At 43.4% G+C, this 18005-nt stretch overlaps 1 protein-coding gene across 12 annotated transcripts in view; it reads right to left on the bottom strand.

The window, feature by feature from the left end:
- Window positions 1-2884: 2884 nt before the first annotated feature.
- FAM120B (family with sequence similarity 120B) overlaps window positions 2885-18005 on the bottom strand; it is a 111982-nt gene continuing 96861 nt past the window's right edge. For 4 of the 12 annotated variants that reach the window (XM_017517308.2, XM_017517315.2, XM_037734491.1 and 1 more), the window contains 4 exons: window positions 13439-13645; window positions 10731-10839; window positions 9216-9308; window positions 2885-3688 (listed from right to left, as the gene is read on the bottom strand). In XM_017517308.2, the coding sequence (XP_017372797.1) occupies window positions 3648-3688; window positions 9216-9308; window positions 10731-10839; window positions 13439-13645 (450 nt within the window). In that variant the 3' untranslated portion in view covers window positions 2885-3647. The other 8 variants (XM_037734488.1, XM_037734489.1, XR_001821314.2 and 5 more) reach the window with 8 other exon arrangements.

The raw sequence follows: 18005 nt of genomic DNA, 5'->3' as shown, positions 1-18005 counted from the left end.
TCCCTTTGAAATCTGGCACTAGACAAGGATGCCCTCTCTCACCACTCCTATTCAATATAGAATTGGAAGTTGTAGCCAGAGCAATCAGGCAAGAAAAAGAAATAAAGGGCATTCGCTTAGGAAAGGAGGAAGTCAAATTGTCTCTATTTGCAGACGACATGATTGTATACTTAGAAGACCCCACTGTCTAAGTCCAAAATCTCCTGAAACTGATAGGCAACTTCAGCAAAGTCTCAAGGTACAAAATCAATGTGCAGAAATCACCAGCATTCCTATACACCAATAACAGACTTAAAGAGGGCCAAATCAAGGACGAACTGGCATTCACAATTGCTACAAAGAGAATAAAATATCTCGGAATACAACTAACAAAGGATGTAAAGGACCTCTTCAAGGAGAACTACAAACCACTGCTCAAGGAAATAAGAGAGGACACAAACAGATGGAAAAACATTCCATGCTTGTAGTTAGGAAGAACCAATATTGTGATAATGGCCATACTGCCCAAAGTAATTTATAGATTCAATGCTACCCCTATCAAGCTACCCATGACCCTCTTCACAGAGGCGGTTTAAGGAAAAAACCGCCTTAAACTTCATATGGAACCAAAAGAGAGCCTGCATAGCCAAGACAATCCTAAGCAAAAAGAACAAAGCTGGAGGCATCATGCTACTGGACTTCAAACTATACTACAAGGCTACAGTAATCAAAATGGCATGATACTGGTACCAAAACAGAGATATAGACCAATGGATCAGAACACAGGCCTCAGAGGCACCACCACACATCTACAACCATCTGATCTTTGACAAACCTGACAAAAACAAGCAATGGGGAAAGGATTCCGTTTAATAAATGGTGTTGGGAAAACTGGCTAGCCATGTGCAGAAAGCAGAAACTGGACCCGTTCCTGACACCTTACATTAAAATTAACTCTAGATGGATTAAAGATTTAAACATAAGACCTAATGCCATAAAAACCCTAGAAGAAAACCTAGGCAAAACCATTCAGGACATAGGAATAGACAAGGACTTCATGACTAAAACACCAAAAGCACTGGCAACAAAAGCCAAAATAGACAAATGGGATCTAATTAAACTTCAGAGCTTCTGTACAGCAAAAGAAACAATTGTTAAGAGTTAACAGGCAACCAACAGAATGGGAAAAAATTTTTGCAATCTACCTATCTGACAAAGAGCTAATATCCAGAATCTACAAAGAACTAAAACAGATTTACAAGAAAAAAGAAGCCCATTTAAAAGTGGGCAAAGGTTACAAACAGACATTTTTCGAAAGAAGACATTTATGAGGCCGACAAACATATGAAAAAATGCTCCTCATCACTGGTCATTAGAGAAATGCAAATTAAAACCACATTGAGATACCATCTCATGCCAGTTAGAATGGCGATCATTAAAAAAATCTGGAGACAACAGATGGTGGAGAGGATATGGAGAAATAGGAACACTTTTACACTGTTGGTGGGAGTATAAATTAGTTCAACCATTGTGGAAAACAGTGTGGGGATTCCTCAAGGACCTAGAAATAGAAATTCCATTTGACCCAGCAATCCCATTACTGGGTGTATATCCAAAGGATTTGAATCGTTCTATTATAAAGACACATGCACACGTATGTTATTGTGGCAGTTTACAATAGCAAAGACCTGGAACCAACCCAAATGCCCATCGATGATAGACTGGAAATGTGGCAGATATACACAATGGAATACTATGCAGCCATTAAAAATGATGAGTTTGTGTCCTTTGTAGGGACATGGATAAATCTGGAAACCATCATTCTCCGCAAACTGATACAAGAATAGAAAATCAAACACCGCATGTTCTCACTCATAGGCAGGTGTTGAACAATGAGAACACATGGACACAGGGAGGGAAGCATCACACACTGGGGTCTGCTGGGGGAAATAGGGGAGGGACAGTGGGGGGTAGGGAGGTTGGGGAAGGATAACATGGGGAGAAATGCCAGATATAGGTGATGGGGGGATGGAGGCAGCAAACCACGTTGCCATGTATGTACCTATGCAATAATCCTGCATGTTCTGCACATGTACCCCAGAACCTAAAGTGCAATAAAAAATAAAATAAAAAACTTAAAAAATTTTTGAATTATATGACCTTAAGATTCTTCCATGAGAAGGATTACTCTGAACATAAAAAAAAAACAATATTTTAAATAAAAGTCTTTCAATGCTCACAGATAGAGGAACAAACGTGCTGTTCAGTTGCGGCATCGTAAACCAGGTCTGCTGGCAGCCCAGCCACCACGTGTTCTCAGCACGTTCTCTGTGGGTTTCCTGTGAGACTGCATGGAGAGCCAGGCCTGTCTTCACAGGCACTGCTGTCAAAAATCATGAGCCAGGCCCTGGCAAAATGAAGCGAAAAGGATGACCCCACAGAAACAGACCTAGGAGTCACACACAGGCTATCATGTCTCCCAGGCAGAACCCTCCAGGCAGAATTAACTCTTCCACTAGGAAGGTGGGAAGTTAGTTGTTACTTTTCTGTTCAAACACTTCTGAGGACCAAGAGAACAAATAGTTGGAAACTTAGGTTTGATTAGAATTGCTAATTAGAAAACAATCTCTGAAATATTGTACAGCAGTGTGTCCCTTATCCCCAGCTGCATTTTCTGTGGTTTCAGTTACCTGTGGTCAACTGAAGTCCAAAAAGATTAAATGAGAAATCACAGAAACAACTTGTTAAGTTTTAACTTGTTTGCCATTATGAGTAGCGTGATGAGACCGTGTGCCTCCCATGCTGGCATGCTGGGACAAGAATCAGCCCCTCATCCAGCTTCTCTGCCCATTAGTCACTTAGGTCTTGGTTATCAGACAGCAAGAAGGGTGATTACAGTACAACATTTTGAGAGAGACCACATTCACATAATTTTTATTAGTTATTGATTGCTGTTAATCTTGTAAAGTTCCTTATTAAACTTTACCATAGAACATACATAGAGAAAAAAAAAAAAAAAACACGTGTCTATGTACGTAGGGTTCCATACTATCCACAGTCTCAGGCATCCACGGAGGGTCCTGGGACTCATCCACCGCAGATAAGGGAGGACTACTATATGGCATTTTCCGACTTTTTAATAATATAAGACAACTCCTCATAATCTATTGTTTAAAAAAAAGCAGAATACAACAGATTCCTATTTATTGTAAAATGAAATTAGCTAGGCATCATATGTATGAAAGATCAGAACAAAATACATGAAGATGTTAACAATGATTGTTTTGGGCCACAGAATCAGGCACAAGCTCGGGAAAGAAGCCAACAAAAGCTCTTCTGCACAATGGGAGGGAGAAGCCACTGAAAATGGCATCTTTCCTTCTTAACACAAGCGAGGCTTGGCTCCCACAGGCATGGTCTCCTTGCAGCTACAATGCAGAGGAGGGTGCTGGCAGGGCTCTGCGTCCATGTGTACCTCTTTTTCTCTTCACACCCTTCCTGGAGGAAGGAAACGTGTCTTGAAACCAAGTTAACTCAGCACCAGGTCAGCAGGGTTCCGTATCTGAGTTGTTTATTTTGGTACTTGATATGGAATATTTACATTATAAAGACAGACACGAAACTGATTACTTCTGGAGATGCAAGCGATGAACTTACCAGGAGGACAACTAGTATCTTCTCCACTGGTCATGCTCATACTGTCTGCTTCCTGCAGTGCACAGACATGAAAACCAAAGTAAGAATTAAATCTCTCAATATACAAACGAGAAGACTGCACATTTCTAAGTATGAACAAAGATGCTGAGCTGTATTTGGAGGACAGAGCTCTCTCCTCTTTACAGTTGTGGCCACATGCCATTAAAACTATGTTCCATAATTATTCCATTAAAGTGGAAGCAATTAATTAAGAGGTTAGTGGAAGGAAACAATGTCAAAGTTGTTCCTCTTCACACCAGCTCCATCCATCTGCGTGATTTCCAGGCATTTACTATTGCTGACGACTTATGGAAATGGAAATTCACATGCAGATGGCTCGCTGGATGTTGTGCCAAGCACAGAAAAGCTCACGTGCAGCACTTTAGGCGCCTGGCCCAGGGCTTCCCTTTCCCAGCCACAGCCTGGGTGGCTACTTTCTGCCTTTCTGATAGACAGGGAATGTTGGGAAGAAAAGGCTCGGGCTGAATCCCTCTACTAGCAGTAAAAAGGGTGACAGTTTTTCACATTTTAAAAATAACACTTTTCTACCAATGTTCCCTGCTCTGAGTTTTCTTCTGGTGTATGACGGCACAAAGCTTTCACTTGTAGTGACTGTGGATGGTCTCCACACCTCTCCTCTGGCCCACTCCTGCCCTGGGCAGCCTGAGTCCCTCATGCCCCCAAAAGTGTGGGCTCTGGCAGGAGGTGTGAAAGGAGAGGGTTACAGCCAGAGTGAGGTTTCTAGATCCCTGTTACCTCTGCCCCCATCCTTGTTATCACAGATGATCACAGGCAGTTTTATAGCAGGCCTCCTACAGAATCACCAGGAGAAGTGACAATGTGGAAAATCACAGGCAAATTGTAGCTATGGACTGTGGAATTTAACACATCATCTCTTGCCAGCTGGGCTGGGTGACAGCAAGGAAGAGGTTAAAGCCTTCTCACTTGCGCAGCCTTTGTTCTGGGGCAGCTGCCTGCGCTGAGCTCTGAGGCCTTTGAAGTGGACCAGAGAGTTCAGGCTCCCCAGGAGCCCCCTACCTGTCCACACACTCAGGCTCCAGAAACTTGACAACTTTTTGGCAATGACTGAATACTTTGATTATGAAGCATTTTTAGTTTTTTTTTTTTTTTTTTTTTTTTTTAAAAAATTAATTTTTTTTTTTTTTTTTTTTTTTTTTTACCAACACAAGGAATTTTACCTATGAATTGCCCTGGAAATATTGACAACTTTCTATTTGAACTACTTTAATATCTCCAAGAAATAACTAAAAGAGGAGTTCAAGGTAGGCAAAACCCAAGAAATGTGCTGTCTCAAATTCAGTCACAGTAATTAAAACTAAAAAGTCGGTTGCTTGGTCTGAAAAATACATTCTAGTCCTGATGAGAGCAGTGTGTGCATGTGTGTTTAACACACACTTTATACTGGAATCTCTGAAATTAGAGTACACACAGGCACCACTAACACCATTTTTGTAACTGCTTCCCCCCGTAAGGCAGAATGCAAATGGAACATGCCACCCTTGCTTATGTCTTGCAAGAACCATTTAATTTCCCCCCCATTCCTAAACTCTTAAACCTGATGCTAACTCAGCATTTCACATCTCAATTTTACCTTTAACCTGAGAGTCTCCTAGAGCTATTTTCCGGCCCCAAAACCCACATACATTACCATTCTTAAACTTCTGTGTTACTGCTATGATCCTACTCCAACAAAGTAGGGATCTTCTTCAAAGACCTATTTATGAAACTAGGGCACAGCCTGTAAGTGGTGTTAGGCTGCAGCTGCTGAGGTCATTACAGTTTTATTGTTTCTAAGTGACCAGAAAAGAAGTGGTAAAACATGCTCCTCTAGGCCTTGCACCCAGACTGACAAACATTCTTTAGAGTTCCAAACAGGTCCTGAAATTCAAAGGGGTCCTGTGGGTAGTGAGAGGGGAACCCTCCACCTGGAGTTCCCGCCCCATAGCCCAACTGTCTTCTCCTTCCTGAAGAGCTGCTTCTCCGATGATGTGGGCCCTGCAGAGCCTGGGAGAGCTCACTTCATGTTACAGTGACTTAGGAACAAGGTGGGAGAGACAGGTGCAGAGCTGCTCTCCCGGTCACACATCCTTTACTTAGCAGGGCCAGTGGTGCCCACAATTCCCCTGTGCCACTGCCCACAGCTCCTCCGTGCTCCTTTTTGGGCCAGGAAGAGTTACAAATTCATTTGGTTCCTTGGCTTTTTATTTATATTCGCCAATGACATCCTAAAGAAATGTCAGAAAGGAAACTTGTGCTAAAGTGGTACTTACAGATGTGCGTATGGGATTTAAAAGCAAATTACTGGGCATGCTATGGAAAGCCTGGCAAAACGCAGAGTCTAGGGAGAGTCTCTGCCACCCCCACAGCCTTGTGGACCAGCTCAGGGATTCAGGAATCTACAGGGAGCAAATATTAAATCAAGACAAGAGGGCGCACACACCAGGGGCCTTCATCGGCCAAGCCTGCCTCCAACCTGGGACGTGTGCATCACCCTCAGCAATGGGAACGTGGCAAAGATGAAAATGAAGGATTGACACATGGGATATGCAGGGTACAGGGGCCACAGAGCCCAGAGCACAGGGAGTCCTGAGGGAGGCTGGCATGTTCCAGGTAGAGAGAGGAGTGTGTCCCTGGGGAGGACTGTGGCCACTCATGTGTCCAAACCCACATAGACACCCAGGTGCAGAGGCAACCGGGTTGCTTACTACAGTAAACTTTTTCTGAAATGCTTGGAAACAGAAGTGCTTCTGGTTTCAGATTTTTTCAGATTTTGGAATATCTGCATTATACTTACTGGGGTTCAGCAACCCTAATCTGAATATCTGAAATTAAAAAATGCTTCAAGGAGCATTTCCTTTGAGTGTCCTGTTGATGGGCAGACGTTCTGGACTCTGGAGCATTCTGGATTTCGGACACAGGATGCTCACCCTGTATGGATTTCCTGCTTCCTATCAGTAGCTTACACTATTAGAAGCAGGAAAGAACAAGATACAAGTGCCCCTGGAGATTCCAGTGGTACCTGTCCTGGTCCTGCAGGGGGTGGCCTTCACCTGCTCCCTCCCTCCCTGCTCGCTGGCCCTTTCTGTCAGCTTCTGTCCTCGGAGCCTCTCTTCTTTGACCAGCTTCTGGACTGCCTCCCTCTCCGGCTCAGTCCTGGTGAGATGCTGCCTCTGTCTGTCTCTCGCCAGCCCCCCATGTCGTGTCACCCCCAAACCTGTGTCCATCTCAGGGCTCTCTCCTCACCCACACAACCAGAAGCTGCATGCCACTTAGAGATCCCTTGGGCTCAGCTCAGCCTGCCCCAAGGAGCTGCAACCCAGGCAGGATGAGGACACAATGGCAGCATCTGGACTTCTGGCAAGGCCAAGGGTGACTGGGGGAATGCCTGTTACCGGCTGGCTGAGGGATCTGCTGCGGAGGCGCACACACACTCCAAGAGTGAGATGCCCCTGTCCCGCAGGGACCCAGGGCTGACAATGACTATCTTCGGTTCTACCTATGGAAAGTCATTCTGCTGTTTTAATTTGCATGAGGAGGAAAAATTTCTGGATACTGTTCTCTGCTAACAGAATTGGAAGAAACCTGTTTCCTGTCAATCCAAGGAACGGGGGTTCTCCTGGTCTACTTTAAAGATGCTCATGTGGTCTCTGTCATCACACTAGAGACAGGAAGAAGCAATATGCACGGCATCTGTCCTGGCACATGACCTGAGGGCCGTGCTCTGGGGTAGCTTAGAGAAGCAGACGGCTCTGCTCCTGCCAGGCCATACCTGCCAGGCCGCACCCGCAGGCTTTGGTGCTGTAAGAACAGTGATATTGAAGTAGAATTGTCATTGCTGTATTTTTAAGAAAAAAGACTATTTAACAAAACAGTTTGACATAAATGTTAAGAGAAATGTTAGAATTAACGCCAGGGAAAGAAATACTTCATTTCGGAAGCGGCCACCATGACCTCTGCCCGGATGCTGGCTCTGTGGAGGCGCCATACCTGCAGCTAATCAGCCCACACTGGATCAGAGGCAGGAGCAGCCCAGTGGTCCAGTGATCCCCTCTGGGCAGGCCACTGGGAAGAGGCAAAACCAGGGCTTGAGACAAAGTCAGCCTGTCTGAAGCTATCACAGCAGGCCGCCTCTGGAGGAAAGTAAAGAAAAGCCTGTGGCTCTGACCATTCCCAGAGGGGTCAGTATCAAACAGGTCCCATGCCACCTCGCTTCTAGGATCAGGGCAGGGCTGGGCATGCTCTTGATGCTACATCTGTCAGTGACACAGTGCTACCTTTCTTTCTCACTCTGAAGTGTTACACTTTAAAGTGTCCATCTGAGGGCTCTGGTCATGGTTTACTCCAATAAACTGCAATACTGTCTAAGTGAAAAGCAATCTCAAGTATCCTTGCAAATATGGAAGGTCTTTTGCCCTGATCTCTGCTGGATGGTTTAGTTAGTGATGCGTGGAAGCAACCCTCGTGTTGACACTGTAGCAGAGACTATGAGAGGGCGGATGTACATGTCCAGTGGGGCCATCAGGAAGCTCCAGATGACAGCAGGTCCACGACTTGCTGGGGTAGAGTTTCTGCAGGTTAAGCTCATTCAAGGAAACATCTCGAACAAATGTAAATCTAAATTTATGAAGCTCTCTCTCAAAGATGGGCATTTCAAAAATATTCACCATAAATTCTGATCTACACTGAACAAGACAGTGGACTGGCAACGTCTGCTGACTGTACAGACCCAAGAGGAAAGGACACGGTACTCAACAGACGTGTGGCCCTGCAGCCTCCATGCAAACTCCACCCGAGACAGACCCCAAAGGTCAACTGCAATCACACTGAAGACCTGCTGTGCTGTAGGGAATGAGAGCAGCCTGGGAAGTCTCTACACATTTTAGACATTGCCAAAGTCACAAATACCAGAAATTAAAGGTTGATCTAGATTTTAAGGGATTAAATTATAAATACTAGGTAATGTCAAACTGCATGAAGTTTGGATCTCAAACTATAAGGAATTTGAGCTCAAATACTGATGTGATGTTCTTTATGTATTTAAATTCAGCATAATACACACACTACAACAGGTATCTGTGCAACATGTGTAAAACACAAAGGGCTGGAGCTATTTCCTACTTCATACTATAATCCGAGCCATGGAAAATTCCAGAATGCTACTGCCTGAACACAGCTATTGGTGAAACACTATACCCTGTCATTTTTTCATGAGAACAATGGACCTTCCACATGTGAATTTTACAAGCACCTTCGAGCGAGTAAATTACAAAAACTGGATCTTGAGCAGAATGAACTGATAGAAAATGAATAAAATGGCCAGGAGCAGACAGGGCTAGCATCAAGCATGAAAATTATTTGTCTTTATTCACTAAATGATAAAAATTAGATACAGCGGTATGTTTATTTACTATAAATAAATATACAACCTATTTTTGAAACGGAGGAAGGCAGTTATCAGCAAAAGCACAAGGTGAGAGGCAGCACCATGCAGGTGGGCCAGTAGAGTGAGGCCTTCTTACCTGGTCCCTGGTCTCGCCACGGCTGTCCCTGACCAGAACGGCTATACCCAGAGCCCGTCCTGTGGGAGCCGGAGCCCTGTCTTCCCCACCTCCCTGTGGGAACACATGGTCAGAGAATTAGCAAGTTCTCAAATGTCTTAACCCAAATAACACATCGTGTAAGAGTGTAGCAAGGTGGCACCAGGCTAGCAGTTTTCCTGTACTTAAGTGAGGACGGCTCATGAAAAAATACAAATTTAAGGACTGCATCCCCAGAGAACCAGGCTCAGGAGTGGAGTCACAGATCTGTGTATTAAACTCTAACTCCAGGAGAATCTGGCATTGGTGGTGAGAGGGCAAACTCTGCAAACAAAGAGTTGAGCAGCCCAACCACTCCTCTTCCCTGGTACCCCACTGGATCCACACAGGCCATGGTGCCCGTGATCAAGCCCATTCCTCCGGCGCCCTGGGCAAGGGATCAAGCAGCACTTCTGGGACTTATGAGCTTCTCCCCATTCTCCACAAACTTCACGCACACTTTGTGTGCTTTAAAATTTCTGTAACTTCCCAGTCCCTGATACCTTGTCCTGTTTGTCTCCACTAGAAAGCCTAACAGAAATTCATGTGATTTTTTAAAGGTAGAGTGATAGTCCATGGTGCTCCACAAAGAAGCTTCAAACAGAGAACAAGCTATCTTGCAGTGGATGATCCTGTGGTGTTCGTGCCCTAAGTTAAGTGCTAAGTGGGAAAGCAGAACACAAAACTGCATGGAGTAAACTCAGAACGAGATCCACACACAGAAACCTCAGCAGAAGTCCACACTTGTTATCTTTATGTGACAGAATTAAAGGCCATTTATATTTCCTTTTTAATTATTTCCTTTACACTTAATTTTTCTAATATACTTTTATTATAAGAAAAAATAAACCTAAACTCTTATCAAATAAACAAACACTACCTAAGCAGCCCCTCTTCTGGAGAATCCTAGAAAGGAGGTTACATACCAAGAGAAAGAGTTCTTAATTATTTAATTAATAAGTGAGTCCTTTCTGAGAAATTTTCCTATTGTGACCAAAATTTAAACCACTGTGTAGAGATCTATCATTTTCTTTTTTTTTCTTTTGAGACAGAGTCTTGCTCTGTCACCCAAGCTGAGGTGCGGGTGCACGATCTCAGCTCACTGAAACCTCCACCTCCCAGATTCAAGCGATCCTCCTTCCTCAGCCTACTGAGTAGCCTGGATTACAGGCATGAACCACCACGCCCGACTAATTTTTGTATCTTTAGTAGAGACAGGTTTTCACCGTGTGGTCCAGGCTGGTCTTGAACTCCTGATCTCAAGTAATCCACCTGCCCTGGCCTCCCAAAGTGCTGGTATTACAGGCATAAGCCACCACACTCAGCCCTATCATTTAAATTCCATTCTTTTCATCCAACTGTATCAGCCTCTTCTTAGAATTCTTTTATCAAAAGTATGTGGGAAGCAGTTAGGGTCTATGCTTGTGGGGCGTCTCAAAGCACCTGGCCCTTTCCCACCTGCATGGTGCGAGCCCCAGTGGACTCGGCCAGTGATGCGTCTGTTCTCCTTCATGCAGGCCTTGCAGACCACTGCCTTCAGGTTGTGGAATTTGGTGAGCCGAGATCTCTGCAAACAGACCAGATGCAAATGAGATGTAACGGGCCAGATATGGCTGGAAGGAAGTTTATGGGACACCCTCCCACGCTGTTCCCAAGGCTAGGCAGCAATGGTAGCTGCACCCTGCTCCCAGGCATGAAGCACAGTACAGTTCTCCTTCAGCATGATCACATTACAAGAGGTTCTTAGAGAACATATTCTCCCACATCCCCCAGAAAAATAACACCAAGCAGCTTCTGTAGGTTAAACAATCATTTCTAAAAAAGAATCTTTAAGTCCTATTATGACAATTTAGGTGATTACCACACAATCTTACCTTTAAAAAGTGTTTGCAATTAATATATCTTAATCTTTCAATTCTTAGTTATAAGAACATTCAGCAGAAAAGCCATGGTCAAAAAAACACAAACAATAACAAAAAAACCCAAAAAAATAGCAGATTAAGAAATGGAACATGGAATATTCAACCTTTCCTTCAAGCTTCCTGTTTTATTACTGAATATTCTATCCTATAAGTTTTTTTTTTTTAAACTAGACCCTATAATCACTTGGAACTTGGTCAAGAAATTGAATAAAGAAAGGAAAAGATCCATGATGGATAGGCTGTGATCCAATAAGGCTACTTTACCTTTCATTTCTATAGTCTACCTTCCAATACTTACTGGCTTATTAGGAGCGTAGTTCTCCTCTTATTCTGCTTTTGCTCTCTACAAAATTCAGGCTGCTTCTAAGTTCTAAAGACTTACAGTCCTATGCCACTCTGGAATCGTGTGTGTGTGTGTGTGTGTGTGTTTGTGTGTGAGAGAAACAGTGATGGCAACACATTACCAAATGTGTTCTCTCTGCTATGAAAGCTTGGAGTGCTCTACTGTGACAGACTGGTATGCTCTCTCACGGATCACACTGCTTTTCACATCCCTCTGGGTATTAAAACACGTTCCAAATGAGCTTGGCTTGATGCCTTATTTGGAAATCTTCCAGGAGTCATGTAGCAACTGTATTTATAAAGCTGGACAGCAGCCAGCGTCCCCAACTAAACTGGCAGCCTTTGGCGAGTATTTTCAAATAATAAACCGTAACTACACCTATCAGATGAGTCTGATATCTGTGGAGGCACTTCTGTAGGGACTGTTAGTTCTTCATTAAAAAAGGGAGAGGAGCTGGTCACGGTGGTTCATGCCTGTAATCCCAGTACTTTGGGAGGCTGAGGGAGGCGGATCACGTAAGCCCAAGAGTTCCTGGGCAACATGGAAAAATCTCATCTCTATTGAAAATACAAAAATGAGCTGGGCATGGTGGTGCGCACCCTCGGTCCCAGCCACTCAGAAGGCTGAGGACGGAGGATCACTCAAGTGCTGGAGGTGGAAGTTTGCAGTCAGCAGAGATTACACCATTGCACTCCAGGCTGAACAACACAGCAAGACCCTGTCTCAAAAAAAGTAGTATGTGTACTGTGTGTGTGTAATGAGGAGAAGAGTAAAAAGCACTTCAAAAATTAAAAATGTGTCAGACTGGGTGTGATGCTGCTTGCCCCACCTAAGCGTTAAGTTTGGAAGCCCTGGACCCTGTCTAAGAATTTTGGCAGAAGCTACAGGCTAAGCACTCCTAATCTGAAAATCCAAAATCTAAAACTTTCTGAGCACCAACATGATGCCGTAAGTGGGAAATTCCACACCTGATCTTGTGATAGATGCAGTCAAAACACTGTGCCATGCACAACGCCACTAAAATAAAGTATAAAATTACCTTCAGGCTGTATATACAAGGTATATATGGAACTTAAATGAATTTCATGTTTAAACTGGTGTTCCATCCACATTATACTTCATACTTCATTATGTATATGTAATATTCTAANGTATATGAGACATACATGAATTCTGTGTTTAGACTTGGGTCTCATCCCCGAGCTATCTCATGATGTCTGTCCAGTTGACCCTTGAACAACATGGGTTTGAACTGCATAGATCCACTAACATGGGCATTTTCTTTGGCCTCTGCCACACCTGAGGCAGCAAGCCCCACCCTCTTTCTCGTCCTCCTCAGCCCACTCAGTATGATCACCTCCATTTAATGAACAGGAATATAGTTCTCTCCTTATGACTTTCTTAATCACATTTTCTTTTCTCCAGCTTACTTTATTGTCAGAATACAGTATATAACACATATATAACATAAACGATGTGTTAATTGACTGCTTATGTTATTAGTTAAGGCTTCTGGTCAAGAGTAGGCTCTTTGTAGTAAAATTTTGGGGGAGTCAAAAATTATATGGAGGCTTTCCACTGCACGAGGGTTTGGAGCCCTTAACCCTTGCATTGTTCAAGGGTCAACTGCATATGCAAACGTTCCAAAAATCCAAAAACATTCAAAATCCAAAACATTTCTGGTCCTAAGTATTTCAGATAAGGGGTATTCAGCCTGTATTAGTTATGCTGACACTGAAGCCTAATGCTTCAAATCAGGTGTTCCTGGTTTTGACGGAATAATGGAATCCTTTATTTGGCAAGCATTAAATTTGAAAAATGCAATAGTCGACTTCACGTTATTTGTGTAGCCTGGAACACCAGGGATGTTTCTGGTGAAAGGTAGCCATCTGCGAACTCACATTTTGTTCTAAAAGAACCTCCACAGCATAACCCTTTTCAGACTGCAGGTACTTCTGATGAAAAAGCTTCCCGTCAAATACATTCCAAGGCATGAAGTCACTCATTTTCCAGGGGAAGCCACACGCACTGTTAACTAGAACCAGAGTAGTGAGGCCACGGACGAGAAGGGAGCCCAGCTGCACGGCTCTGGAGTTGATGTAATCAGGCTGTGGAGACCAGAACACACACCAAAAATGTAAGACAGGAGTCACACATGCAAGAAACAGATACCTGTGTGAATCTCAGCACTGCAAAGTTACTCTGCTCAGAATGGATGCTCGCTTAGTAACTGGACAGCATCACCACGGCTGTATCTGCAAAGCTGAGTTTCACCAGCTCTACTGATTACAGAGGCCTTGGAAACAACCTCAGCTGACAGAAATGAGGGTGCCTCTTCAGTATGAGTGTGTCTTCATCCATCCATCCATCCATTCACACCTCAGACACTTATTCAGCCTGCTCCACTCACACAGGCAGTGAGCACAGTGTCTCCTGCCTCCTAGGAACCACTGCGCTAACAGAAATGGTGAAAACTGTGTCCACTAGGAAAAAGCTCACATGATCATTCACTCTGGGTGCATTTTTTCCTGAACAACTTTCTTCAAAGGCAAAGGGACAAACAGGGAAGCTGCCCTAAGATGCTATAGACGGGTTCCTGCATTTAGCAAGAATGCTGCATGAGATACTCTCTACCTCGGGGCCTATGCTGTCCCCATGCAAAGTGATACTGATATCTAGCAAGTGTCCAAATGAGTCCATAAATGAGTTAAGTGCAACTGAATTCATCATTGTCTAGTTTTATCTATGAGCTCAAATTAACCAAGAGCTGTTTTAAATAAATTAGGAAAAAAGTGACAGATATTTTGGCCCCCTTATAAGTTAAGGCTTCACTTATTAAAATAAAAGCAGTTTGCTAACCATTTTAAGAAATTTATCATGAACTGGGATTAACCAAAAGTTAATCTAAGGTTTAATCAAAACAACTTTTGTTGCACAGCACTACTTTATCCTAAAATAGTGCTGTATGACACTTTTGTTGTACAAAATTATCCAAAACAACAATCACTTTAAAAAAGAGCAACCATTATACAAGTACATAGTGCTGAGTGGATTCTGACTAACAAGACGTGTTAGTGAGATGTCTATTTCCTACAGAAGCCTTAAGCTGACTACCATGAACAGGACTGAATTTCATCAAATATTTTTTAGCACCCACTATATGCTTTTTCTTATTTATTGTTCTTTACAATGATTTTCAAATAGTAAATCGACCCTGCATTCCAAAAATAAACCCAACTTGGTCATCATGTATTATTACTTTTATATATTGCTGGACTTGATTTGCTAATATTTTGTTTGGCAGCTTTGAATTTATTTTCACGAAACAAAATGGCCTAAATTTTTATGTCTTGTGATGTCTTTGTTAGATTTTTATATCAGGATTTTGCTGGACTTATAAAAACAGTTAGAAAGCCTTCTTTCTTCTTCTGCTCTCTAGAAGAATGAGTGTAGCACAGATGCTGTTTCCTCCTTAGGTGTCTGGAAAAGCTCACAGGGAAGCCCTGTAATCTTGAGGTTTCCTAGTGGGAAGACTTTTTATTTCAGATTCAATGTCTTCAGCAGACACTGAATCAAGTTTTCTATTTCTTCATACTTCAGTCTTATTAGGTTGTATTTTTCAAGGAATATGTTCATTTTACTTGAAAATTTTTTCTACACTATTACTCTGTATGGCACACATTTTACCTGAAGTTTCAAATGTATTGGTATAAATATTCTCTCATCTCTTTAGTCTGCATCGTCTACATATACAGATGCCCCTTTTTCATGCCATATGCTGGCAATTTGTGCTTTCTCCTTTTCTTAATTTTGTTACAGGTTTATCAGTTTTATTCATCTTTTCAAATAATTAACTTAGAAAAAAAGACTTTTTTTTAGAGCAGTTTTAGGTCACAGCAAATTGAGAGGAAGGTACAGAGATTTCCCACCTACCCTCCGCTTCTCTACAGATCAATGCCTCCACCCGCCAACCCCTAGAAGACACATCTGTTATAATTGATGAACCCACACTGACATGTTGACATGAGGGAACTCTTGGTGGTGTACCTTCTGTGGGTTTGGACAAATGTGTAATGACCTTGACCCACCATGAGAGCATTGTACAGAGCAGATACACTGCCCTAAGATCCTCCTGCCTGCCTGCTCACCCTTCCTCCCCCAAACCCCTGGCAAGCACTGATCCTTCCACTGTTTCCATAGTTCTCCCTTTTCCAGACTTCCTATTGTTGGAATCAGAGAGTAGGCAGCTTTTTCAAATTGGCCTCTTTCACTTAGTACCATGCATTTAAGTTTCCTCCATGTCTTTTCACAGCTTGATAGACTTATTTTTAACATTCCATTGTCCAGATGGGCCAGTTCATTCACCTAATCATCCACTGAAGGGCATCGTGGCTGCTTCCAAGTTTTGGTAATTAAGAATAGGGCTGCTGAAACCTCTATGTACAGGCTATGGTGTGGCCACAGCAACGGGTGCAGCACTGGACTGCATGCTAAGACCTGTTTAGCTTTGTAAGAAACCGCCTCATGACCATCCAGAGTGGCTGTACCACATTCCAACCAGCAATGAGAACTCCTGCAAATGACATAAAAACAAACAAACAGGAGGGGGCGCCAAGATGGCCAAGAGAAGCCAGCACCGGAATGCAGCTCCCAACCAATGAGACTGAGAGGGCTAGAGGACTTCATGATTCCAAATGAGGTGCCAGGTTTGTTTCTGTGGGGCTGACAGGGCACTGAATTTTAGGCCCAGGGAAGAAGGCACAGGGCGAGACCCGCTCAGGGGGTCAAATCAAGATGTGGGGAGGGGAGGTACATCCCCATCTGAAACGTGCAGCCGGATCGGAGGATGCGGGCACTTAACCCCTTGGTGCCCAGTTTCAGATCCTGTGCTTACCTCATCCCTCCTGCAACCCACGGTCCACGAGAGCCCTGCCAGACGGTGGGGCACCATGGGTAGTTGAAGCAAATCGGAGCAGGGGCCACCGCCGGATTGGGCAAGTTGTCGCAGGGACCTGGGCAGGAGTTTGGACTAACGCCAGCAGGATGGACCTTCTCACAGAGGGAGGCAGAGTTGAAAGCAGGGAAACAGACCATAAGGCTAGCAGGCCCCACCTCCACAGAGTTCAAACTGAAGCCCCTCTTAGAGAGCCAGGCAGCAAATACACCAGCTTGACCCCAGCCAGGAAGATCCAGCTGGGGAAGGACAGACGCCATTGGGAAGGTGCGACCAATCTCACCTGCAAACAAACCCCTGGGAAGGACCACCCACCCAACAACCTGACTGAACCCAACACCCCAGCAACGCCCTCTACGGGCCAAAAAAGATACAGCTCCAACCTCAACAGAAAAAAAGTCCACTCAGAGACTCCTTCTGAAATCACCAACTTCAAAGATTAAAGGGAGATAAATCCACGAAGATGGGAAAAAACCAGTGCAAAAAGGATGAAACCATCAAAGAACAGAAAACCCTCTTCTCCTCCCAGGGATGACAACTCCTCACCATCAAGAGAACAGAAAAGAGAATGAATCTAACAAATTGACAGAAGCAGGCTTCAGAAGGTGGGTAATACACTTCTCTGCATTAAAAGACCATGTTCTAATCCAATGCAAAGAAATTAAGAACCTTGAAAAAATGTTAGACAGAATGTTAACTAGAATAACCAGCTTAGAGAAGAACATAAATGACTTGATGGAGCTGAAAAACACAGCACGAGAACTTCATGAAGCATACACAAGTTTCAACAGCCAAATCGATCAAGCAGAAGAAAGGATATCAGAGATAGAAGATCAAATCAATGAAATAAAATGAGAAGGCAAGATTAGAGAAAAAAGAGTGAAAAAAAATGAACAAAGCCTCCAAGAACTATGGGATTATGTGAAAAAACCTCATCTACGCTTGATCGGCGTAGCTGAATGCGACGGGGAGAATGAATCCAAGTTGGAAAACACTCTTCAAGATATTATCCAAGAGAACTTTCCCAACCTAAAAAGGCAGACCAACATTCAAATCCAGGAAATACAGAGAACACCACAAAGATATTCCTCAAGAAGAGCAACCGCAAGGCACATAATCATCAGATTCACCAGGGTTAAAATAAAGGAAAAAATCCTAAGGGTAGCCAGAGAGAAAGGTCGAGTCACTCACACAGGAAAGACCATCAGACTCACAGCAGATCTCTCGGCAGAAACTCTGCAAGCTAGAAGAGAGTTGGGGGCCAATATTCAATATCCTTAAAGAAAAGAACTTTCAACCCAGAATTTCATATCCAGCCAAACTAAGCTTCATAAGTGAAGGAGAAATAAAATCTTTTACGGACAAGCAATTGCTGAGAGATTTCGTCACTATAAGACTTGTCTTACAAGAACTACTGAAGGAAGTAATCAACAGGGAAAGGAATAACCAATATCAACCACCGCAAAAATGTACCAAATGGTAAAGAATAACAATGCAATCAAGGTGCCATGTCA

The sequence above is a fragment of the Cebus imitator genome, unplaced genomic scaffold, assembly GCF_001604975.1.
Source record: "Cebus imitator isolate Cc_AM_T3 unplaced genomic scaffold, Cebus_imitator-1.0 Scaffold627, whole genome shotgun sequence".
Taxonomy (NCBI): domain Eukaryota; kingdom Metazoa; phylum Chordata; class Mammalia; order Primates; family Cebidae; genus Cebus; species Cebus imitator.
This window is presented reverse-complemented; position numbering and strand designations above follow the sequence as displayed.